The sequence below is a fragment of the Ambystoma mexicanum genome, chromosome 9 (assembly GCF_040938575.1).
Source record: "Ambystoma mexicanum isolate Mex_15411 chromosome 9, UKY_AmexF1_1, whole genome shotgun sequence".
Classification (NCBI taxonomy): Eukaryota; Metazoa; Chordata; class Amphibia; order Caudata; family Ambystomatidae; genus Ambystoma; species Ambystoma mexicanum.
In genome coordinates this window covers 353,556,628-353,583,381 of record NC_090931.1, presented here as the reverse complement: position 1 = coordinate 353,583,381, position 26,754 = coordinate 353,556,628, and the positions used below count along the sequence as shown (strand labels likewise).

At 45.4% G+C, this 26,754-nt stretch overlaps 1 protein-coding gene across 3 annotated transcripts in view; it reads right to left on the bottom strand.

Annotated features, from left to right (window-relative positions):
* The window catches only part of HIP1 (huntingtin interacting protein 1), a 1,552,273-nt gene that overhangs the window by 747,698 nt on the left and 777,821 nt on the right, over positions 1 to 26,754 (bottom strand). For all 3 annotated transcript variants that reach the window (XM_069614772.1, XM_069614774.1, XM_069614773.1), the window contains exon 15: positions 1,635 to 1,723. In XM_069614772.1, the coding sequence (XP_069470873.1) occupies positions 1,635 to 1,723 (89 nt within the window). The remainder of the gene's footprint in view (positions 1 to 1,634; positions 1,724 to 26,754) is intronic.

Here is a 26,754-nt window from a genome sequence, read left to right as displayed (position 1 = left end):
ACCTACGGGGAAATGGTAAAACGCTTAGCAGAAATATGGCCAGACATCCCGTAGGAACCCACTACGACTGCACTAATACAGGTACTGATGACAAGAGGGTTTGGGGACCAGGATATCCTGAATCTATCAGGCATTGCGTGGGCTGTTTCCTTCGGAGGAGTGGGCGGTCAAGGATAAGTGGGAGAAGGATATGGGGGAACATATCACGGAGGGCGATTGGGGGGCAATTTGGGAGCAGATCCGAAAGCTTTCGAGAAATGCCAGATTCCAATTGGTACAATTTAATGTTCTACATAGGGTATATGTGACTCCTGTATGGCTACATGCGATGAATAACTTCTTAAGTATGGACTGTCCAAGATGTGGAGCGGGGCTGCCAGGGTTCTGGCACATGATGTGGGGATGCTCAGTGATTACAGGCTTCTGGCAGTCTGTGGTGGCTAAGATCAATGAGCTGCTGGGCTCCAAATTCAAATGTGCCCTGAGAGTGTGTATAGGGGGGTTGGTACCAAGTGGGAAACGGCATAAAGAGCGAAAGCGATTGGCCCAATTAATGCTGTCATTAGCCAAGAGAAGGGTGGCCATAGTGTGGAAGAAGCCCCAAGGCCCATCTTCGAAGCAGTGGTTAGAAGATATCAATAGGTGGGGTATGGCAGAGTTGGATATCTTGCAGCGCCACCCAGGACCCGATGTTGGAAGAGGGGGTGACAGTGGACTGGAGCCAACTGCTAAATGAACTGCTTTCTACAGAGTATTTGAAGCCCCCCTGAGCATGGTGAGTTGGGGCCAACATGATGCAGGGGGAGAAGAAGAAGACACATGGGGTTGGGGTACTGTGATGAATGGGAAAATGAGGGTCAAGATAGGAAACACACACTGCCACTCTTTAACAGGACTATTGTGCCTTTAGAGCAATGATCATATACTGTTATGGTCAAACTTCCATTATGGATCTGTGATTATGATAATACGAAAATGCAACATAATATGAAAATGTTCAATAAAAATATGTTTAAAAAAAGGGTAACATTGCGTTAAGAAGAACATCTCACATTGTGTTATGTTGCACTTCTACAAAAGACCTGATATACAGATGTAGTAGCTTTGTATTGCTTGCAAAAGCATATTACGGAGAGCTAAGGAAGCTCAGAAACAACAGACTTGGACTGGACTTGCATTGATGAGGATCAGTCAGCAATGGAGAACAAAATCACAAAGTCCAACCACTTACAATGTTGCTTTGTTAAGCCTGCTGATAACATGCAATTAATATTTGATGTCATACTCAATAGCTAAACACAGGAGAAAAGCATGATAATTGTTAATGTTTAAGTGGTTTAGGCCTGGATAAGTAGAAGAAAAAGTAAGCGCTGCATGCAGGCTGTTACATGCTAAGAATGGTATGCCTTTCGAGGTGGATCCATAATTCAACTGTGGAGAATGTCTCTCTTTAATATCCTAGACTTCAGAGGAACAATCCCAAATGACTGCAGTGCTACATTTTTACATTTTGCTAGGGCACTGCAGATTGCAATTTTAGCAGAGAGGTTTGTGCAAATGGGAAATCCAATGTCTGCCACTTCACAAAGATCCAGTGCTTTATCTGTCTTTAGTCTCGGAAACACACTTCATACCTTGCGCAAGAGTTCAGCGTGATTCTGGACAAGTTCGGTGTACTTCTCCTTTAGTTTGGTATATCTCTGTTCATTGGCCACAGCTTTCTCTGAAAAACAAACAATGACCGGATGTTACCCAAAGATAGCAAGAACAAATATCCAGCTTGCTAAAAGCACACAAACCCAGAAACCTGCAAGAGCTATGAGCTCTTCCTTTGATAAATAGGTTATACCCATGTCTTTAGGGATGTATTCAAAGTTACTTACCTCGCGGGTTGCCTGCACCATGGTACTAGGGACCAGTGCATTTTTCAAAGGCAGTTCGAATGAAGAGAAACCCATCATGCTTGTGAGGCTTTGCTCCTCCCATCCCCCAAACAGACTTTCTTTTCTCAGGTCCTTTTACGCTTTGCCCATTCTCTGACAGAACTGATCAGAGAAAGACGGGGCGATAGGAGGGGTGGTTCCCCAGGAAGGGGGACAAACACTACCATAACAAGATTCAATAAAGTAAGTAAAGCGAAAATCACTTATCAGCAATGTTCTTTCTAAAGAATCTCTTCCCAATGATTCCTCATCTTGACAGGGGATCATAGTGCGGCTCGTCGACATCTCCTTGGCTCTCCTGCATCTCGCTCTAGTGCGCCTTGACTCTGAACATGGGGCGTTGGTGGTCATACTTCTAGAATGCACTAGGAACCCCTACCGCAGTTCCCGGCCTTATTCCCCCCCGCCCCATGTTGGAAATATGTCTCCCTTTTTCACAATCGCCAAACTTTATAACCACATGCCATCCTGGTTAAAACTCTTGCATATATATTTTAAAAACTCCTCTTATGACTCACCCACAAGAAACTTTCAGAAGTGTGGAAGGGTTGGGAGAGTGATGAGAAATCTGTATAAGGAGAATCCATAGAAAAATATTACCAGTGAATAATTTTCCATTAATGAATTGCATCCTCCCCCAGATTCCTCCTCTGATAGACTCCCATAGCAGCAAGTGATAAGGAGGCGTGCTGAAAGCAGGGTTCAAAATTGAGAGGAGCTGGGAGCTGTTTGGCTCCTGTTTGTATCGTAGAAGAGCCTAGTTAGCTTGACACCAACAGCTACCAGGAGCTACTTTTGGCTCCCTAGGCCAACTTATGCCGAACAAACACACCTATGTGAATTTAATTCTGTTCCTTTGGGACAATCTATAAATAAACATTAGGAAACATCTATACCATATTTAAAGCATAACGGGTCACAAATAATAGACAACATGGTATGTTTCCATCTTATGCGCAAGTTAGATTTGAGGAACGGTATTGTACTAGCTCATCGTTGTCCAGTTGTAGCTCCTGGTCAATAGGTAAGGCTGCATACTGTGAGAAAGCCAAAGGTGTCTCACCTGGTAGTCCCCGTGAATCTCTCTCCCTCAGGTGGCCAGGGCATGGCCATAGCCTTTGGATCAAGACCCTGGTGGTGGATCAGTGTAGTAGGATCACCTGGGTAAGGGGTCTTTGGGAAGTGTGAGTGGGACACCGGATGGCAAGATGAGGTATCCCTCCCCCTGCAACACCTTTACCCCACCCTACCAGGTAGGATACGTGGGAACCTCAACCGCCCTTTATTTTCCCTTTTCCAGCACGTTTACACGGACAGCCCCATCTGGGAGAAAACAGGCTCACACCGGAGCAATGTATCTGACATGCCCCGCTACTGTGGTCAGGCGAGGTCAGGCAATTACTGACAATCACTCCCACCTGACTTCAATTAAACTTCCCCAAACAGATAAAAGGCGGAGCATGAAAGCACACTCTGAGCGAAGCAAAGCACATGACGATTCATCAGTTTCGAGTTGACAGCTGAACGAGGGGAGAAAGACGGCAAAACAAGAAGGGTTCGTAAGAAGGGAATTACCCTTGACCTTTTCAGCAAGACGCGGTTACTTTCAAGAAACCCTTGAGGCAGAAAGCATTAGGCCAAGAAATTAGACTGAAGAATCATGCGTTGTGTGTCAGATACCGAAGGCCCTCCCGCGTACCTGATCAAGGCGCTGAGGAGCAGCAGCAGCCTCTGTGGTATCGTCTCATCCTTTGCTCCAAGAACAAAGAAGCACCAGAAAGATCAACACATCCAGTGAGTTGGGGGGACTGATGCAAGACCTGTCTGTGTTGAAGTCAAGGTTGCCAAGTGTCAACATTGTATAACGAGCACTGGATCGAACATTGTTAAACGCATGTGATGAAAGACGCGAGTAAAGCTAAACTGCTGATGAATGTTTGAACTCTAGAAGGAAAGATACGATACCGTTGACAGTGGACCGGCACCGTAAATGTGCTCAATCGAAGGTCTCTGTGAGGTATCCCACCAAGAGAAACGAAAGTAGAAGATTGACGAGAACAATTGTGTGAAGTGAATTGAAATGGTCCTGCAACGGTTTAAGCAAAACCCATCGCAGATTTGAAAGGTTTCGATTTAGATATCAAGGGGATCTGAGCCTGAACAAGGGAGATCCCTGGTCCGAGTCCGAATGAGGGAGACCAATTGTGAGCATTGTGGTGAAAAGGGGTCTCAGCCTGAAGATGGAGACCCATGATGAACATTTAAAAACGAGAACTTGTAAATGTGAAAATTCTGATAGGAATGGAACTTTGAGACTTTGTCTGCTACAACAGACCCTCTGCCGTAAGAGACCGTTATTGGAAAAGACACTTTGGCAGAAGGCCCTGACGTCTGGGCTTTCAACTGTATCCTTATGGCCGAGAAGCCAGAATGTGTGCAAAGCCAGAACCCAACGCCTTGCCCTGTGCTGAAAACATAGTGAAGGGAATCCACCCGCTCAACTGTCCTGACATATTATTTCTTGAACACTTTTCTTGTTGCATACACCATTGTCCCACACCCTTTTGTATTTACAAGTAAGGATTGGCAATAGGTTTATTAGTATAGGCTCTTATTTGACAGAGACTTGACTATGACTGTTATTATTTGATGGTCGTAGCTTGTTCCCATCCTTAGCTTTAGGTTTAGATAGGCGTTCAACCAACCCATTTGAAGTTCAATAAACACCCCTGAACTGTGATCACTTGTGTCTGTCTTCACGGTTTGATACCATGCCTTCCTTACAATACCCAGGAGCTGCTTTTAGCTCCTGCTTATCCAATCTTAATTTTAAACCCTGGCTGAAAGTATTACATTAGAAAGCTTTGCCAAACTGCTGTGCCAAAATGGGCATCCTTGCCTATAGATAGCACCAAGCTGTAATATTTTGTGAAAGTATTAAGGGACCCCTATGTGGTGGACTGTAGATTTCCTTCATGGGCACCCTCACTCTGCAGAGCAGAAGAAGTAGTCACCACCCTAGTAGAAAGGGGCCCAGAGGCACGATGGGACCTCCATTCCAGCCTTATACGTAACACTCCATTATAAATAGGACGATCCAGTGAGAGAATCTGCTTTGCTTTGTCACTGCACAGTCCAATTGTGCCCTCGAAAATACAACCAACAGCTGGTCATCCCTGAAAAAGGACGCCGGTCTAGCTGCTTAACAGGTTCATTCCTGTTCCTCCAAAATCATCAAGGACCACATTGATTCCCTGGCTCCTGCTCTGGCCGACTTCTGCAACCACTACTTCGCCACTGGAGTCTTCCCATCCGCCATGAAGCACTCCCTTGAGCACCCTCTTCTTAAGAAACCCTCTGCTGACCCGTCCTGCCCGGCTAACTATCGCCCAATCTCCATCACTCCCTTCTTGGGCAAACTCCTGGAAAAGCTGCCCATTTCCCAGCTTAATCTTCACACTGAATCTGTTGGTTGTCTTCGTGACCATCTATTTGGGTTCAGATCTGCTAGAAGCACAGAAACTGCTCTCCTGAACATCCGTGAAGACCTGCTCTCAAAACTTGATTCCAACACCCCGTGTCCTCATCTTGCTTGATCTCTCTTCTGCCTTTGACACGGTCAACCATGCCATCCTGCTCAACCGGCTCTGTGATAACATGGGTATCACAGGTCAGGCCCTGGCGTGGCTGACTTCTTTCCTCTCTGATTGACCCTCTTAGGTCCAACTTGGGTCCTTCCTCTCCTCTATCTTTATCTCTACCTGTGGTGTCCCCCGGGGGTCTAACCTCTCTCCCTGGCTGTTCAACCAATACCTGGTACTTCTTGCCTACCGCATTGCCGCTCTCTGGCCCAACTTCCAGTGCTACGCGGACGACACTCAGCTAATTTTCAGGCTACCTTCGGCCACCTCTTCTTCATCTCTCATCTCTGACTGTCTGTCTACTATCCAGGAGTGGTGTGCCACCAATGATCTTTGCCTTAATGTCAGCAAGACAGAGATTCTCCTCATCGGCACACCCGCTCTCTCCTTTCCTGCTCCCACCTGCGAGGCTAAAAACCTTAGGGTCATCTTCAACTCCACACTCGCATTCTCTCCTCACATCTCCGACGTCTCTCGGAAGTCTCACTACCAGCTGCACCGCCTTCGAGGTATTCTTCCTTTCCTCTCCTTCCCCCAGAAGCTCACTGTCTCCAGAGCCGTGGTTCTCTCTAGGCTGGACTACTGCAACAGCCTCCTTCTAAATCTGCCTGCTTCTACTCTCTGCCCTCTACAACTCACCCATAACAGGACTGCAAGACTTGTCCTTGGCCTCAAGCCCAGGCATCGTATCTCTCCAGGACTGAAATCTCTGCACTGGCTCCCAGTGGTTGCAAGGATTAAGTTCAAAACCCTCTGCATTGTCCACAAGGCCTTCTGGGGCCTGGTGCCTCAATACCTTCAACTGTCTCTTCCTAAATATCTTCCTTCTCGAGCTCTTCGCTCATCCGCCTCCAACTCCCTCAGGGTCAGTCGCTTCTCCAAGCAACGAGTTGGTGGTAGATCTCTTTACTCAGCTGGGGCCTCACTCTGGAACAGCCTCCCTGAAACTTGAGGAGAACCATCTCCGGTTGCGGAAGCACCTCAAAACCTTCCTCTTTGCTTCTGCTTTCTCTCCTCCTTTCCCATGCTGATTTTCTGGCTGAAACTGTACTGGTTACCTGGCCACGCTCTGATCTCGGGCCCAGATCCCCTCCCCCGCCAGTTACACACCTGCACTACCTCCCTGGCAACCCCCACACTTGGAGACTGTTTTCTGTATCCCTATAGTCCCCCACCGCACTCGACACCTCCTGATGTCTGCACTTACCCCTGCACTTGCCACCAGCTGGCCCTACTTCTCCTATTGTTATTTATTCTATTCCCTCATGTACTGCACTGTCCCCTTCCCACCTCCCACTCTGCACTTTTCCTCGTCCCCTTCCCCTGCACTTGCGCGATCTGAATGACACTCGGCCTAGTAGGATCGCTGTCTGTCTTCCCTCTGTTATCCCTCCCTTGCCGCGCCGCGCCTTGAAACACCTGTGTAAAGGGGTGTGTTATAATTGCCATATCATATCAGCTCCAAGCACGTTTGGGGTCCAGTCTATGGAGCCTCTCCTCCTCTGTAACGCTCACCTGGCTCCCACAGAGGCGTCGGGACTGGAACTGGACAGCTGCGGTCTCCACCAATGTGACGCATAGGGCCGGGATGATGGACTGGACTGGCCCACCTAGCTTCGTTTGCTTGGCCCGTAGGAATATTCTTCTGCAAATGGAGAAAGGGAATTAACCACCCGTGGAGTTGAGCGTAAATCTCCCCACCCCCGCTGTTCTCCCCACAGATCACCTTTGATGTCCCTTCTTATAGTCTCACCTGATGGTTTGAAAAGATGAGCTCTCCATCCTTCATTGAGCGCAGGGGCGCGTTGAGAACCAGTTGCTTCACTGGCTCGAAGGAATTGGTGAGTTCCAGAACAATATTGACTCCGAGATTCCCAGCAAGACGCTGTAAGTATAACGTTCGTAAGAGTTCAAATGCCTGACTTTCACTCTTGTCCGATTCCTTACAGGTTGCAGCTTGACCCTAATGAAGAGTTCCTCGTGGCAACCGATAGTATTCTGGTAAGGATTTGTATTTTCCAACACAGTTCGATAAAATAATGTCAATATGTAACCTGTTGCTTTCTCCCTTATTCAGGCGCTGAGAGAAAGTATGAAGTCTTGGGGAATAATACCTCCAGCGGTAAAATCAGTTAAGTCTATTGTGGTGAGGAGGGTTCCCCTTGTTAGTCCCTTTGTTTCACCTTGCTGTCCTTTTGTTTCCCCTTAGGGGCCGGGGTTCGGCGAAGATGCAGTGGAAGCTGCGCCGACCCGTGAAGAGGAATAGTACCCCCGGTGGTAAAATCAGGTAAGTCTATGGGGGGTAACTAATATTCCTCTGTATATTCCCTTGGCTCACCTTGCTGTTCTTGTCTTCTCCTTAGGTGCCGGAGTGCGGCGGGAACATGCAGGAGGATGCGGTGGAATGTGAAGATGCTGCGAAGGCCGGTGAGTTCAGGGTGGCGTTGCAGCAGGCGAGGCGACGTGCATAAAATAACTTCTTTCTTCCAGCTCGAAGGCGCGATGGATCGGGAATTCAGGTAACGATTAAAGGTATTGCTCTTGATCTAACCTTTTCTCCTTCTTTCTCCCTTTTTCTAGGAGCTCCAAACTCGAGGCGGGCGTGGCAGAAGGCTGGATGCAGACTAACGCGAAGCGTGTGCTGCTCTTCGAGCATGGTTTAAATAGCCTCCAAAGTAGTCCCAGGTAAGTATTCCTCCCCAGCCCCGCCCGAGTAAAAAATAGTCCCTAAGTAAAGTAGTCCCTTCCAAGCCTCTTTTGGCTTGGAGCTCTTGCAGCATGGTCTGCATCAGGTAAGTTTTAATCTATGAGCCTGGCGCCCTAGGCGCCAGGACTGACTCTCCATATGAGCCTGGCGCTGGACCCAAATAGCCCCTAGCAGGGGTTGTTGGGCTTGCTTAGGATAACTTGATGCCTGCTTCCGGGGTTGGTGGACCTGGTCTGGGTCCCCGGGGGTAGGCATCATGACATCCTCCCCCCCTCCCTCCCCCTCCTCCATGGGTGAGGTGGAGAAAAAAAAAACAATGACAACTTGATATTCTGGCAAATATTGAATTCCTAAACAACCTTTGGAAAAATGTCAGCTCGAGATTCAAGTTCACTTTCTGCTTGAAATACCGAAGAAATGGGGTTTATACAACAGTGCCTGCCACTCACTTTATGTCTGGCCGATGTTTTCAGTAGAAACATAGTTATCAGTGAGAAGCCTGATCAAAACAGAGTGCAAAGGCTCAAAGGGAGCCACCCTCAAAAAAGAGAAATACATAAAATTCCAAGCTGGGAGTACAAACTGAACTGGGAGAAACACATTCATCTGACTTTCATGGAATTCAGCAACCTCAGGGACTGAAAAGAAAGAACCTTGGTCCAGCAATTTCCTAAACATGGACATGGGAGCCAGGCACCCTTTTTATCCATGGCCTACCTGTAAATTCTGCTTAACCAGGGACAACAGAAATTCCAAGACCACCATGGTGGGGTATGACATTGGGCCTGCACTGCTCTCCCTACACCATGCCATGAACTGACAGTAACACCTCCAATACATCATTTGTCAGGCCCCAGCTATCATAAATCAGCCTCTTGATCCACGCCTGGCGACTGAGTTCAGACGAAGCACACCGCCCTTCGAATGTGATCCACCCTGCGAGGAAGGCAGCGAGGTGGGCACATGGTCAATTGCAGAAGATTCAGGTACCATATCCTCCTGCCCGAATCTGGGGCAATTAAGATCAGGCTAGCCCGTACCTTCTGAGAACCAACGGGCTGACAGGTATTGGAGGAAACGCAGAGTGGAGGTCTGCTGTGGACGTCCAGGCCAAAGCAGCATTCGCTTTCAACTTTAGCAAACAAACCAAAGGTTGGTTGCTGAGCTCGTTGGGACCTGAGCTCACCTATTTGGTAATCAAACTGGGAGGCAACGTTCAGAAGCTACTTCTCATAAACCTAAAACCTGCACTAGATAAGATTTGAATTAACATTGAGAAATGGCATAGGCTTCATCTGATACTATGGGGAAAATTAACTTTAAAATGTGTCTTTGTACAAAGGACTCCTATGTTTTGCAACTCTTCCTTTTGCCAGGCTTCAAATAAAAGATGAAAATAAATACAGAGCATACTTAAAAGGTTTTTTGTGAGGTGAAGGGAAACACCCTATTCTCTTGGACTGGATTATTTGAAGGAAGGTCAAAGACTGAGGTATTGGGTTCCAAATCTGTGTAATTCCCATCAATCTTTTGTCCTGAGAGATTCCATTCTCTTGCTATGGTAAGAGAGGGATAATACTCCAGAATATTTGTCCGGTGGTTGGAGCTTTGGCAGTCTTCAGGCTCCTCAGCGCTATGCCCATATTGGCTTCAACACTGTTCAGTATAACAGAGAAAGTCGCCCGAATCAGAGAGTAGGGAAGAGCAGAGATGAATGATCGACTGTACTACATATTACCTTCATTGATATGCCGGGAGGATTGATTTGCAGCTCAGCTATTACAGCTAAATTGGACCTACGTTTAAGGAATGCTGGTCAGCAAAAAGTGTGTTAAAGCTACTGGTGTCCAGTTGGAATGCATCATTTTAGTCTTCATGACGATCACTTATGTTGACACAGCAAGAGGGTTGAAGGCTCCCAGCATCACATGTTGCTCAAGACTTAAGCAATTGTGGGTTGTTGCGCAATAGTGAGCTACAGTTGAGTCTGGTAATGGTTTTGCTAAATGTATATGATGAACTAGGTTGAGAAACGATCAGAGGTTCTGGATGGTGAGGGAAGTAGGTGTGACTATTGGCTTAAGTGTGGCTGGAGCCCTGGATACTGCAGTCAAAGATGGAATAAGATCAGCTCAAGAGATATGAGGATTTGGAATAGTATGAATCTGTATGGATTTTCCTTCAATCGTAGTGTGGCTGGACAGTACAGTCGTGTGTTGTCTCCCCTGCCTAATCGCCACCCTTTTGTGTCTCCTTGCCTCACACACCACCCCTCCGACTCTCATTCCACCCCCTATGTCCCAATGAGAACAAAATACAACAAGGCCCAGGAAGTTTGCATTGGTGGATCTCGCTTCATGGATAGAATGTGCTTTGCCCACTTTTGTACATACTTCAAAAATATACTAATACTCTGGTTATTGTATGCTTCCTTTCTGAATAAACAATTACATCATAATAAAAGCACTGGGTATTAATTTCTAAATCTTTAATCCCAAACCTAATTTTCAAAATCTTGAACTGTCTGGTGACTTGTGTAAATCAGCACCTTATAAACGATTTTTAAAAAGCTTTTCAACTAACATACTATAAACCTTGTGGAAATTGGTTTTGTTGCATGTTAGTTACCCTGTATGTTTTTACCCATCTGCTCCCCTCATACTGCTCTGCTACATTTATCCTGTGAGCCAGGCATTCAGAGAGAAGCCCTATAACCTACCTGTGGATTGATCTTCCAGAACGTTAAGCACAGGTCTAGGAAATTCTTAACACCACGGACTGCTCTTCTTCAGCGCCCAGTGGCCAAAATACAACCACTTTCGCTAGTACTGGAGTCTCATGGGAATCCAACGTGCCACCTATGACGTCAAGCCTAATCATGGAGAGACCCAGAGAACTATGGAGAGAACATCTGTTCCAGAGTCATCTCCTCAGGTGCCAGGTGGCCATGCTCAAGGGTAGAAGGAAGGATGGAGAATATTACTAACTCTCCTGTCAGAGCCAAATTGGTTTCTCCTCAGTCAGTTCAAACAAGTGGCAGAACCAGATGCAGGTGGGCAGACTGGAACAAGCAGAATCATAGAGCAATGCACGCTCCACCTGAATTTGTAGAGCACCATCACCAACAGTGGAGTTGGTGTGGCGGCATTGCGGGGAAGGCTGTTGAACTGAGAGAAAGGCACTGGCTAGCGATCAAGGGTCTAGGCCATTCAAAGAGTCATAAAACTTATTTGGCATCATCCTTTGAGCCAAAAATATCCACCATGTGATGAAACTACACAAAACATTTTTATTTCTTAAAGGTGGCATCAGAACCAATCAGTTTAGGGGCCACCCATATGAATGGTGGTAGAGCCAACTCAAGGAATCCACTAGTGATTAATCTCCCCGACAGGTGCATGGTCATCTCAAAGTTCTAATAAAAGATTGCTCACTACCATAGATCCACTGGGAGACCACACCGATCTGGGGTGGGCACAATTTTCCTACCTTAGCCCTTCATCACATAGAAAACAGCAGTATTGCTGCCTGTAGGTGTCAGGCAAGATTTTCCTTTCTGCAGTTTTCCATCTCTTTCAATGGGACCCCCAGCATAGCTGATGACTGCTTTGTGCCCATTACCTGACTTTTGGGAGTGAGGTCTATTTTAACATGATTACCTTGTTTAATTCAGTTTAATCTGGGGGTATGGTCCTTAAGGATATTGGTGCAGGGGGGACATGCTCTTCATTTAAGAGGATGTCTAGCACTAATCCCTCCTTCGAGGATAGTAGTGCAGGGGCACTAGATCTTCCCTTTCATTTGATTGCATGGGCATTTTACCCACACACAGTGTCGCCCAGAAAGAATTGTGGTGGTACCTTTATTTTACATTTTCTGCACACCTTTTAATGTTGACCTGAAATGATGATACTCTTATATGTAGTTGTGCAGGTTCATTTATTAGTTATTCTCCCATAACCCCATTGGTGTGTATTACAGGTCACTCCAGTAAAAGCCTTTCTTCTCCATCTCTCATACATGGAACAACCAGGGAGAATAGCATTCTATGTTTTAAAGTAATGTTGCACACACTGATTGTGAGACACCTGAAGGTGTCTCACCCGCTAGTCCCCGGTGGTCTGTCATCCAGGTGGCCAGAACACAGCCATCGTTATTGGATCCAGTTCCTCGGGGTGGACCAGTGCGGGAGGATCACCTGGATGAGGGATCTTTGGGGAGTGGAATTGTGACACTGAAGGGTGAGACGCTGTATTCCCTTCCTTATGACACCGTTTCCCCATCCTGCCCAGTAAGATACTTAGAAACTATTAGCCCCCCGCCCTTTCTCAACCTGAACCATTTCTCACACCATGAGCGACAATGGACTAATATCAGAGCCATTTATCTGACATATCCCAGCACAAGGGTCAGGCAGAGTCAGGCAATTGCAGACAACTACACACACCTGACTGTCCTTTCCTTTCCCCATAGGGATAAAATGCAGAGCATGAGAGCACACTCTGAGCAAGGCCAAACGTATGAGGAAGCATCTATTCCAGGACAGCAGTTCAAACAGAGGAGAAAGGTGGCGAGACCTGAAAGGACATCAAGGAGGAAATTGCCCTTGCCCTTTTCAACCCAGACCCGTGAAGCCTCCGACAAAGGAAACAGAAGACTGTGAATCGCAGTTGGCGACTGGTGTGACGGATGTCAGCGGTACATGCTACCCTCCCACACTGATAGCCAGGGCGGGGAGACAAGGTTGCTATTGTGGTACTGTCCTTGGCTCCAGTGGCAAAAGAAGCGCCAATAAGTTCAGCACAGCTGGTGAGTCGGACGAACCTGATAGTAGACCGGATGGTGTTAGGCTCAAGGTTGCAGTGGCAATATTAAGAAGATTATTAGACAGATTATTGTGAATGAACTTGGTACCAGAGATAGAGTGGTCCGGCGCCAGGTGGGCGCTCATTCGAAGGTCTCTTGACTGGTACCGCTCCTCCTGCAAAAAGAGGATGTGTTGAACTAAAAGCATTGAAACCACAAGTACAAGAGGCCACAGGAAGGCCGGCGTGAGTTGTCCAGGTGGTCATACAAGGGTCAAGGAAAACCCCTTGTACAATCGTAAATCCTTGACACGTTGCAGAAGTTTTGACGATTGTAAAAATGTGAACCCGACTGAGGGAGCTGTGAAACAGGTGTTTGCGCCTGGCTGAGGGTAATGCCATGTGAACTGTGATTTTGTGAAACCTGCACTTGCCATAGGCTATCCGAGTGACCCAGTGAGATGAGATCTCCCTTCGGAACGCTCTGTTTGAATTGGCAAGTGCTTTGGGAGGCGGACGGTGAAAGAAGGATCTGAGCCAGGCCGAGCGGGATCCAAGGGTGAAGAGTAATTGCCCGGTGTGAAGGTTAGCAGAAGGAACTTTTGTTTTGTTGTTTTGGCATATCAGGCCCTCTGAGGTAAGAGACTTTGCATGAGAAGAGAATTGGACACAGAAGTCCCTGATATAGAGAAAAGGAACTATTAAATCAGGCCAGAGAACCCCAGGAGTGTGCAGTGCTTAAGTCCCGTCCTTGCCCGTACTAAAAACATGGAGAAGGGAGACCCCGCCATAACATCCTGACTTCTCATTTTGTGAACACTTCTTTCTTTTCTTGTGAACATTGTCCCACACTATTTTGTAGCATAGTGGTAAGGATTGGCAATAGGTTTTTTAGTATAGCTGCTTTTTTTTTTAACTAGACTCTAGTAGGACTGTATTATTATTTGATGGTTGTAGCTTGTTCCCATCTGTAGATTTAGGCTTAGATAGGTGTTGATCACACCCTTGTGAAAGTTCAATTAACACCCATGAACTGTGATCACTTGTGTCAGTCTTACTTTGATTGACCACAAAAGTGATGGGTGGAAGGTTTCGAATGAATCTAAACCACTGGCAATTGCTCTGGGCCAACCTTCCCCACCACTGTTTTTTAGCCCATCTGCGCCATTGCAAAAGGGGACCAGCCATGTGCAAATCAGTCAGCAGCTGCCGCCACCGAAGTCTTACTTTGATACCATGCCTTCCTTACAACACTTAGGGCCTCATCACGAGTCTGGCGGTAACCCTTAAATGCGATGGTAGTGCTATTGCCGCTGCATTTAAGGGTCCGCCAGATCATGGCTTTGGCGGATTTCCCCCCAGCTCTGAGCTGGGGGGAAATCTGCGGCAAAATTGACGATTTTCGGCGCGATTTCCGCCGGCAGTAATAGCGCGAATTTTCCCCATTGGGCCCAATGGGGAATGAGGAATTCCCGAATGGGCCCAATGGGGAGTGGGCAAAAACCCTTCCGCCAAACCTGTGATCCGGCACTAATAGCGCTGGGGGTTTGGCGGTAGGGCTATTACCGCCCAACTCGTGATGAGGGCCTTAGAATGCTACATTACCACATGGAAGTCTTTTCTTCACTAAGTTCTCAAAAGAGCTGGCAATGTTGTTTAAGTCCAGTCTTGGGGGCGTGGCCAGCTACGTTATGAGCAGGATGTGCCCCACACCAAACTTCCAAACTGATCCGACAAAATAAGCATCTTTTGCATACATAGAGATCAAGCTGAGGTCCCTACTGAATCCAGAAAAGTTGAAGAACTGGAGGAGGTTTTCTTTGCTGTCCGGAAGCTGAAGGAAACCCAATGGGATGGGAAGAGAGGACCAGACGACACCCTGGAGAAAACAAAATGGTGGGCACACCGCTGTAATAGCAGAGACGGACACGAAATCCAACGGGGGAAGTGCAGTGAAGCAGTCAGACACCTGCACCTGATACAAACCTTTGTTGGAGTTGAGAGGCGGTGGAGCAGCGAAAGACATATGGGTTTCAGGCACCAGGAGCACGGATTGAGAGGTGAGGGAGAGGTGGGCAAGCAAGGTCTCGGGTTGCGCTGTAGAGTAATTGCAAAGCATGGCTGCTGTGAAGCACGTTGCCACCTGAAAGCATAAGCCGCCATATCTGCCAGACAATTCTCCTAACGTTTAAAAAAAAAAAAAAAAGGGCCTTCCCGGCCCACCCTTGTCCCCGAGGCACTACGAATGTTGTGAGCCTCACGGATGGCGTCTTAATTCTGCTCCTTCTCTACGGTAACAGGCGCTGGATAAAACACATAGAAAACTAGCAGCAAATGACCCTGGGTTCCCAGGGACAGCAACAGAGACAACCTTAAAGGAACGATCAGTGAACGGGAGACACAAGACTCTAGACCTGCAAAATTTAAGGAATTCTGAAGGGAGTAGGGACTTGGTGGTACACACTAGAAACAACAGTAAATAATGGAGTAATAAGGGAGCCAACAGACATTTTCTTGGAGAAAATTAATAGCACACGATTGAGATTGCTATATAAAAGCGCTGAGGTGTAGCCCAATACAAGACTGTATTAACACCTGATCAGACCACATAAAAGACACAAGTCTGGTGACTGCATGAGTGACTTAATGCCGGAGGGGAGAAGGAAAAAACCCTGGCGAAGCCCAGACAAACAAAAATAGAGGCTTTTACCCAGGAAACAAGATGCAGGGGAGCCTACAAAGAAATTGAGTGCAAACTGTCCAGATCCTCTGACAGATGGAGCGGACGCCAGAGTGCTTGAGGCGATTTCAGCTTTAAGGACTTCAATGGAATCCTGCATAGATGAGGTGAAATGTGATGTGGCGTTGCTGAGACAGGATATGGGAAACTTGGCAGGAAGAGCAGGAGAAACGGAGAGGAAAGTGGAGGAAATGTTGGTTGCAACAAAAGATGTGCAAGTCGCGGTCCTAGATTTGACAACAAAGGTGCGCATGCTTCAGGATCCAGCGGAGGATGCCTAAGGAAGGACAAGGAGAAGTAATATCTGAATCCTGTGACTGCCAGAGGAAGAAGAAGGCAGAGATTGCACTTTATTCGTTGTGAACATGCTACTTCAGGAAATGGGCCCGGTAACACTATTGCAGAGGTTCACAGTGGAGAGAGCTCACAGAGCACTTACAACCCCCTCGTGGGTGCTCCTCTCCGGCCAATAATTGGCAAAATACTGAACTTCAGGGACAGAGAGAAGTCTCACCTTCTCTAGAGAGGGGGTATAATTCGCAGAGGATAGGCTGCACTGGCTATCTACCCTTACTAAACATTACAAGTCCAGAGGAGGAGAGGACAATTTGTTCCGACGAAAGATAGGTTGCACCGGCAGGGAATCAAGTATATGCTCCTGTAGCCCGCATAATTGAAGGTAGTACATAATGGGAGGTTCCATGCGTGGATGGACGCTAACCACATCAAACCCATGGGAGAAAGAAAGAACAATACTTGACATTGTGCTGGAATGGGGAAGAGCGCTGAGTGAATCAAACCCTGGATGCAAAGTTCCCAGAGAAGGCGATGTTTTTGGGACTGGTGCAACCAAACTGCTCCGAAAACTGGATGTGTGTTTGAATCCAGAACATGGAAAACTGTAGCGATAAGACAGCTGACTCGCAAGGACAGTTCCTTTCTTTCCTTGCTGGTTTACCCCCTCCCCATTTGGGAATTAGTAGATACTGCAAGGTATCGAGCCGTCAAGTTTACAAGTGGGGTCATATCAAATGGCGGTTATACCTCTACAGGAAGGTCCTCATGGGTGGTCTGTTATGGTCAAAAGTTGTATGTTAAAGTTGAAGCACATCTTGGAGAAGACTCAATTCAATAGATCGGGGCATACATTGATAGTGGAGAAGCGGATCAGTGGACCTCCAATGAGTATGCAATGGACTGGTGGAGGAGAGAAGGATGGGAAACATTCTAGATGGCAGAAGTACTACAAATGATGTCCTGGAATGTCTGAGGGTTAAATGACTATGTGACGAGAATTAGAGTGGCGTCATATGTAAGCCGAAAAAACATCTAGATTGTGTTACGACAAGAAACACCTTACTAAAGATAGACAGGATTGGATCCTGCGTAAGTGGGGGGAAAGGGAGTTGGATAAGCATCCAAACCTCTCATATGGGTTGCTTCAGCAGTTCCTGTCAGAAAGGTGGAGGTGCATACGGATACAGAAGGGAGTATGATTTTGGTGCATGGCTTCTTAGATAAGTGTGAGGTTTGCTTGATAAAAACCTACACCCCCAACCATGACGCATCTATCTTTTTTCGCACATTATATAAAAGATTAGGACCCTATCGAGGGATGACATGGTTGTCGGGCAGGGATTTCAATTGTACTCTTGATCCAAGATTGGACAGGTCAGATAGTAGGCTGATGGCTCCATCCCCACAAGTACAAAGCCCTGCTCTCTCTACTGGAGAACTTTTAATTCTAGGAAATATGGCGGTGGCTGATGGGACCCAGATGGGAGTACTCTTATTATTCACATGCGCATAAGGTTTATACACGGACCGACTATGTCCTTACAGGTAGGCGATTTTGTGGGAGCCTCATACAAGGGCAGATCACTTTCAGACCATCTCCCCCTAATAGTAGAATGGACAATGAGTCACAGGCCGGCCCCTATACCAACATGGCGGCTGCGAGCAGAGACTCAGCGAGATGGCCCCTTCCGAGAAGGAATAGCTAACCAAATTGAGGGATATTTTGATATTTACGAGGGAAGTGTGGAGAGTAAAGGGACATTGTGGGAGGCCTTCAAGGTGGTGATTAGGGGAGCTGCCATTACAGCTTGTGGGATTCAGAAGGAATTAGAGAGGAACCTAGCAAATGCAGAGAGGAAAATTAAAGAGACAGAAAGGACACAACTAGGGAATGAGGATAAGAATAGCACATTGATTAGACTTGGGCAAGAATGTTTAGAACATTGGGAGAGACCGACATATGACTTTACACATTACTCTGAAAAGTTGCATGGGCAAGGGAACAAAACAGGTAGTCTATTAGCATGGCTGTGTAAGAGTGAAAATGGAAGAAGGGATTTATTTTATTTATTAAATTTTTAACAACGCCCAGACCCGAGGGTATTGCAGCATTAGTACAGCATAAAAGAGAAAGCAGAAAACATCATTACGTCAAAGTAGAACAGTAATGGAGACCATTGTTATACATATTTGTCAAACAGCCAGGTTTTTCTTTTTTAAAGGCAGGGAATGATTGTTCATTACTGATGGGCTCAGGTAGAGATTTCCATAATTTGGGAGCAGTTACACAGAGCTAACTCTACCAGCCCTTTTTCTATTGAATGTTGGGATGAACAGAGATGCTCCGGTTAGATTGGAGTTTGCGAGCAGGTGCGATTTGGGTGATGGAATTATTGAGGTATTGGGGTGCAAGGTTGTGGACACAGTGATGCGTGATGGATAGTGTTTTTAATTCTATACGCGCTTTGTCAGGGAGCCAGTGGGCTCTGGAAATGTCTGAACATTTGAGGCCGAGGGCAGAGTGAAGAGCTTTATTTTGGAGAAGTTGTAATTTCAGCAGGTTGGGGGTACCCTATTGCAATAATCAAGTTTAGAGAGGATATGAACGAGCAAGGATGATGCAGTTACTTGGAGAAACTGCCTGCTCAGGGAAATTAGTCTGCCAGTGTAGGCCGTGGAGGAATTAAGGGTATTAACAAGTCTGTTCATGGAAAGGTCGGCTTCGAGGTAGACCCCAACATTTTTAGATGCTTTCAGACTGAAATGACAGGGCCATCTATGCTGAAGGATGAGAAGTTGGGATCCAGGTGTCTGATCCGGTGTGGGGAGCCAATGACGAGGAGCTTATTTCTTTCCGTCAATCAGGCATAGGTTGTGGGTGGCCTAGTGCTGTAAACAGTGTTAACGGGGACATCGCCAGAATCATAATCCCCAGTGAGCGAGGCTAGGACCTGAATGTCGTCGACAAAGTTGGATCACCGAAATAGAAGACGAATGTGGTGACGTGTGGAAATTTCATGATGGAATTAATTAGGCCTTTAGGAGGTTCTACTGGTAACTCTACAGCGAAACTGCAGAGAGTAGTGAGGAAGAAATTACAGAGACCCTATCAGATATTACCTACTGAGTGTGGCACAGGTGAAGGAACTAGAGGCGCCACTTACTATAGAAGAGATACAAGCAGTAATAGCCACATTGCCAATGGGAAAGACACCGGGGGCGATGGCTTGCCAGCCAAATTCTACAAAGAATTTATAGACGATATGGCCCTGAGACTGCTCCAGACCTTCGAAGAGGCATATGAGGGTGGCAAATTACCTGTTAGAATGGAATAATCCATTAAAATCCCAATCCTGAAGCCAGGGAAGGAGGGGGAGAAATTGTGAATCATATTGGCCAATTTCATTAATTAATGAAGATACTCACAGCGATCCCAGCAGGAACATTGAAAAGGGTAATAGGAACATTGATACAGCCTGATTAGACAGGATACGTTCCAGCTAGAGCGACATCCGAAAATGTACGCAGATTACATGCCATAATAGATGAAACTCAGGGATGGTCTGAGGGGTGTGCAGTGGGGACCCTATATGCAATAAAGGCATTTGATTCTGCCAGGTGGTAGTGATTGCTCGTCTCCCTTGACAAATTCAGAATGAGAGCAAACTTCATGAGGTGGATTAAGAAACTTTATTCTACGCCACTGGCGCGCGTCAAGACTAGTAAGCATGTGTCAGAACAATTCCCAATATGCAGGGGCACTAAACAAGGGTGCCCACTATCCCCTATGATATATGTACTGGCCCAGGAACCACTAGCAGAATTCCTGACGGTGGAGTTTAAGGAAGCAGGGCTTTTGGTGAATGGAGTTCATCATGTGATTTCAATATATGCAAATGACATGTTATACAAGCACAATCCAGAAGACTATCTAGAGCTCTATCTGGAAGCGATGGACAACCTTGCAAACAAAATCTTGCATTTTTCCAGTAGCGGGATGGATAGGGGTGGATGAGGCCCAGCTTCCTGTACTGGGACTACAGTGGAGAACCACTACGTTTAGATATTTAGGCATTGATCTATATCATGACACGGAAGAGACACAAAGAAAACACATTGAAGGCTAAGAAGAGAATACTGAATTTGATCAAGTTTTGGGAGAAACAACCCCTCTCTATGATGGGTAGGATCGCATTACTAAAAATGGTGGCCCTTCCCTGGTTGCGATAACCTTTTCTGAATGTCCCATACTTCATACCAAGAAGTTTCTTTCGGGAACTCACCAAAATGCTTGGTGGTTTCATATGGGTCTCAGGGAAGCGTTGTGTGGCCCTAGTTATTTTACATAGGGAATATGAAAAAGGGGGGTGAGACTTCCACACTTTGAACTACATTACTTGGCCGCACAGTTACAACATATGGCGGGATGGCTAGCGGATGTAGAGAGACAGTCGAACATGTGCAAGCATAGCCCCATACTTGCTGAAGAAAGTGTTATGGCTGCAATAATGGAGAATTAGAGATCCTCTTTACCTCATTCAATTGGGTTGAAGAATGTGGATCAGAACTAAGAGATTATTAAGGTTTAAGAAGGCTTACTCCCCCCATGTCCCCTTTGAGCGCAATATACGATATAAATACAGAATATTTCGCACTGATAAGAAGGCAGTGGGAAACTAAAGGGCTTGCTACAGTGAGCAATCTGTCCTCGTCAAGAGGAATACGACAGTTTCAAGAAATAGTAGAATATGGGGTGAGTAGCAGACAATATCTGGTGTACTCCGGATTGATACACAAGGTAGGGCATAATTAATGTGATTGCCCATCCCACCAGAGGACGACAAATTATTTGAATGCACAATGCATGGAAAAATACTGCAATGTGATGCAATATATATCTGAAAATTCAAAATAAATATAAAAAAATAATAGGTGAAAAAGTGGTTGTTTCATGTAGATCATGTATACAATGTGTTAATATTCAGAAAGATTTGTACACATGGAATATATATGTTGATAAATCCGAATTGAACGACAGTAAAGATATACATCATTTGTTTAAAAAAAAAAAAAAAAAAAAAGCCCAGTCTCTAAGTTTCACTGTCTTTTTGGCCATGCCAGAGTTTGTTCCTGCCTGCCACCTGCACCCTCAGAGCTGTAGACACGTAGAGGAGGCAAGTTTAAAATAAAAAACAAGTGCTTGTAGGTTTGTACTGTGGGCATGTGTGTTTGAATTTAATGCATGCAGAGTCTGTATGTGCAGGGGTTTTGATGAGGCTGTGATGCGTGTATGTGTTAGTGTCAGTGTGTGTTTGTGCGGGTTAATGCAATGTGTGAATGTACTTGCATGGCGGGGGAAGGGGTAGCAATGGCAATGCTCATTTATTGTGGGGTCAGTTTCATGAAAGTCATTTATATAGTCACCATTAATGGCATGATTGATTGTGCTTGGCGTTTCATACAACTAATTTACCCGGATTATTTCTGACATAGATTGACCAGAGCCTCATGCAAGTGCAGACTGATTGTAGCCACAGCTTCATTCAATTGATTTACAGTGATCATTACGGGCATAGATTTATTGCGGCCACAGATACATGAACGCGTTATAAAACACTTCTGTTTACTGTTGGTGACATGGCATTTATTTGATTTCATAAAGTACAAAAGGAGGATCACAGGGATTTTTATAATGTGGTGTGAAGTCCCGAGAATGACCAATATATCTAACCACCAAAATTCCCACAACAGATAGAAATTCCCAGATCGATTATGCTTTGAACAGAGCTGATCTATAAATCATTTTACTAAAACAATTTTATTAGCTTTACAAAAATGTTAAACAATATTGATATAACATATTATACACAAAACATCACATATATTTTTTAAATACATCACCAAATCGTGTGTTGTCAAAACAAAACTTCTTTGTACATACAACTTTCGTCCACCATATATGGATAAAATGTAGCAACAAAAATAACATGTTGCTTATCACCTTCTCTACATGTTTTGGTTCCTAGATGTTAATCTTACTGAAAATTCCTCAGGAGAACCACCTTTAGGCAAACACCCAATGTGAAGTTCATCCTCTTTTAAAATCCAAAGACACTAAGAAATACACCCACACACCAAATCAATACAAATAGAAATCTTTTCTTGTTCAACCAATCTTCAGGCTGCTCAATTCTTCATATCAGATCTGCGAGTAGCATAAACATATGCATTAATATATACCTACAATTACAACCACTCATTTAGATGTGATTCTATTAAATGCTGTACAATACCTTCTCTGTTACGTACATAACTTGTTTTACATACAAGTTTCCTATCTTGAACCCGATTGGAAATTTCAATCTGAAAAAAATCTAGATACAATCTTGTAAGTGCCAAAGTAACACCACATGGACCAGATGAATCCTAATCAAAAGAGCAAGCCCCACCAGTTATGATGGAGAACATACCTTTACTCATATGAATCTCTTGCACATCTTCCCACTGCTATAAAAATCTTTCAAAAACCAATTCAATTTGAACATGGTTACATGCAAAAATTGCTGCCAATAATATGATGATACTGGTCATTCAAATGTTAGAACCTACTTCTGTCCTTGCGTCTTTAGAGCGCATTTGTAAACTCTCATGAGCTTCAAATGTGTATGCGGTTAAAAGCACTTCCTCCCATTAATAGATTCCTCTGTTCATGTACCACCAAGACTTCTGATGTTCTTATTAAACAGTCTGTAGGATACTATAAAAAGCAATAGTGCTCCCATCTGGGTAACACACTAGACCGTCAACACATCAACGGATCATACTGTATTTCTATGTGTCATCTTGAAAAGGGCAGTAGTTGTGAATAGCTCTACTTCTACGCATTGAACCAAAGTAGCAATTTTACACCCATGCTTCATTCTTTAATTTTTTAACAGTATTAGGTCTCCTAGCGCTTCATAATAATGACTCAGACTCATCTCAACAGAATTTTTGACAGCAATTGTGTGCAAGCGAGTTCATGTTTTCACTAATGTGGTCATGCAGAAACAGTAAAATAACTATATATCTGCTTCTCAAAATACTTTGTGCCATTGCACACCTTCGTGGAGGCCATGCGGGTCAAACAAATTAACTGCTCATCTCTTTTTTGTTAATATCCTGTCCACATTACTTCCACTCGTATTTTTAATTTGTTGTAACACAGTTCAGCTAAATGCATGAACTCTACGATTCAAAGTGAAAAAATGTTTAACCATAGGTGCTTCCGCTATTCTGTTTTTCAAAGAACTCCGATGTTTGATAATCCTAGTTTTTACCTCACGTGGGGTTTTTCCAATGTATTGTTTACCACAGGGGCACACAATTTGATAAACACAATTTTTGTAATCACAGTTGGTAAAGCCTCATTGTGTCCATTTAGTTTTCAACCCGATGTCTACTTCCGTGGACTTCTTGGTTAGACAGCAGACACTGCATTTAACACACAGGAAATGTCCTCTCGATTAATGGAATTTTGGTGGTTAGATTTATATGATTTCTGAATGCATTTACCCTAGATAACCAACTGTAAGGCACTGTACAACATTAAAAAAAATCTGCTGTAAAATGCACCTTTTCAACACATTTTAAAACTTACTGGTTGATCACTGAGACTGACACTTAACTAAAGCCACCCCCACAGGAATGGCGATGGCTGTCCAAGGACCAATACTAATCTAAAGCAGCGTGGATCAATATGGAGGCTGCCATGATGGGCTCACAAAGAGCTCACATCGTCGGAACGTCCAATTCGAGCCTCCCTAGTGGTCACCAAGACAAAGGGAAGCACTACAAAACAAAATAGCCAGAAGCAGGATCTTAAGAATCCCATTGCTACCCAAACGGCTAGCAAAAGGCACCATTGGACTGCCAATGAGGTAAAATGGCTGCACCCTTGGTGAAGCCAAAATTAAAGTACACCAACCTAAAACCAATTTGTAGTGAAACAACCACACTAGGGCAGAACCTGAGAGGCACCTCCATGACTGGGAACCTAAGGAGCGACCACTACCATATACCTTAAATAAGGTATAAAGGGGCCTAATGAAAGGTGGACGTCGGGAGGTATGATCACCAAAAAAGATCAAGGAATCAAATATAGAGCCCCCAAAATAGGAATTCTGGGTTAACACAGAGTGTGGTGAGGTATTGGTTGGTGGGAGAACTTGGGAGTGAGTGTATGTGCAACGTGAGCGAGACTAATTGAGGGAGAGTAGTGGGTGAATAACACTGAATGAGAAGGGGACTGGGAGAGCAAAAGGAAGAGGACTGTAGGGAAAGGTGTGGGTGTAGGGTAAGGAGAGTAGTGGTATGGAGAGTAGAAGAGTAATGGTGTGGAGAAGAGTAATAGTGTGGAGATGAGAGAGATGTTGTGCAGTAGTGGGAAAAGGGGAGAGCAGTAGCAGAGTAGACGAAAGTATAATAAAGAGAACATCGGGGGAAGACCAAGAGAGTGAGAGATGAAGGAGATTGTGAGGAAGAAAAGAGGAGAGTAGAATAAAGGAAGAATAAGGAACAAGTTACTTACCTGTAACTCGTTCTCCAGAGTGAGTCGTACATGGATTCAAATGCTCTGAAAATTCCCTGTCAGGCTGGGAATCCTCTGTAAAATATAACAGTTTAGCTTTAAGCTAAAAGCGACACTGTCATTTGTAAAGCCTATTGCTGTCACTTTGGGTCATGCTGCCCCAATCAATGACCTTCCTCCTCCTTAGCTCCACACCTGGTGGCAATCTTCAGATTTGGTTGTGCACGTAAAGTGGCAGTAGAAACCAAGAAGAGCCATAGAGGGGAAGGAGGGAGAGGTCACATGCAAAACCCTTTAAGACCAACGCCGGAGAACAGGAGTTAGAGGTAAGTAACTCGTTCCTTCTCCAGCATGGGGTCTTACATGGATTCACATGCTATGAATACGATTAAACAGCAGTACACTTAACCCAGGGAGGTGGCAAGGCTCAACAGAAGCAATACAGTTAACCTTGGAACAGACTCACCTCATTCAAACAGGTTGCGAAGCACCAGTTGTCTGACACAAGACTCCTCCCTGGAATCCCGGTTGACACAGTTGACATTTGTGAAGGTGTAAGTAGACCTCCACGTAGCAGCCCTGCAGTTATCCAGCATGGGAACACCAGAGAGGAACGCTGTCGTAGATGCAATCGATCTGGTAGAATGGGCCCTCGGTTTGACTGGCCAGTTGATGGCAATGAATCATGCAGCTGGAGAGACAGGGGGAGATGGACGCCTTAGACAGGGCCTTTCCATGTCCCACATGTCCAGTCCAAAGTTTACAAAATCTTGAACATCTTTCGTTCACGCAAAACAGAATTTCAAGGCACACACCTCGTTCTGAAAATTAAAAGATCTTTCAGCAGGCGATGAAGGTTTTGCAAAGAAATTAGGCAGTACCAAAGGCATGTTCAAATGAAAGCCTGACAGGACATTCAGGATAAAGGAAGGATGAGTCCTTGGAATAACTTTCACTTGGTGGAACGACAAATATGGAGATTTACATGAAAGAGGCTGTATTTCACCAACCCTGCTGGCAGAGGTGATCAGCACGAGGAAAGGGTTTTCGAAGAAAGACATTTCAAAGGACCAGATGCACAGGTTCAAACTGTGTCCCCATGAGCTTGAAGAGTACCATATTAATCTCACCAAGTGGTCAGAATGGAAAGCCGGACACAAAGTTGTCATGTTTTCAGAAAAATACATTTTTATTTTTATTAATCAATGATGGGTTGGGAAAATACCTCTCTGACCCTATTCTAAAGAGTAACTTCCCTACCAAAAACCAAAAATGAAGGATCTGTTTGTGTCGGGATGTCAACTGAAAATCCGTGCATGTGTCCAAATCGTCTGATCCTGACCCTCACACTAAAAACAAATCAAAGTGTGAAAGGAAATGTCTTCAACTTGTTATTGGCAAAAAGAATTCACAACTAAAAATAACAATAGCTCCAACGAAAAGGTACTCCAAGGTGGAAGCCCTTGGATCCAGATGGTGTTCCCCTTCCCTTGGATTCGTAAGAAGAATGGCAATTGGCTCTTTTACCAACAGTTCCTTTGCGTCTCCTTGACTCACAAGGTTCCTGTTTAGGCAACAAGTTCTGTAATAGTCTTGTAGTTTTAATAATGCTATCACATTCAAATTGTCATTAGCGCGGTTGCCGGAACTCCCCGGGCCACCCACTGGCTTTGGGTAAACTCACCAGTTCTCTCCAGCGTCTCTGGTCCGGTCTTGTCTGCTCTTCTGCGGCAAGACTCTTACACGCTTTCCACACTGGAGTGTGCAGATGTCTTTCCGGCTTCCTTTACAGCTCGGCTGTCACCCGCCTGCTTCCCTTCAGGTCTTGGAGAACTCTGCCTCTGAGCTGCCGGGGGCCCAGGATCTCTCTTCCGGCTCCCAGCATCTCCATCGCACTTCCTGCTCTTGCACAGCATTTCTCCTCTGTCTCGGCGGCCTTCAATGCTCCGCCACACCAGTACATTCTCGAGTTTGTGATCCTCTGCATAGGAACCGACGTCTTCTCCTGCAATGTCAACTTGTTCTGAGCTCAAACTGGGAGTCTCTCTTCTC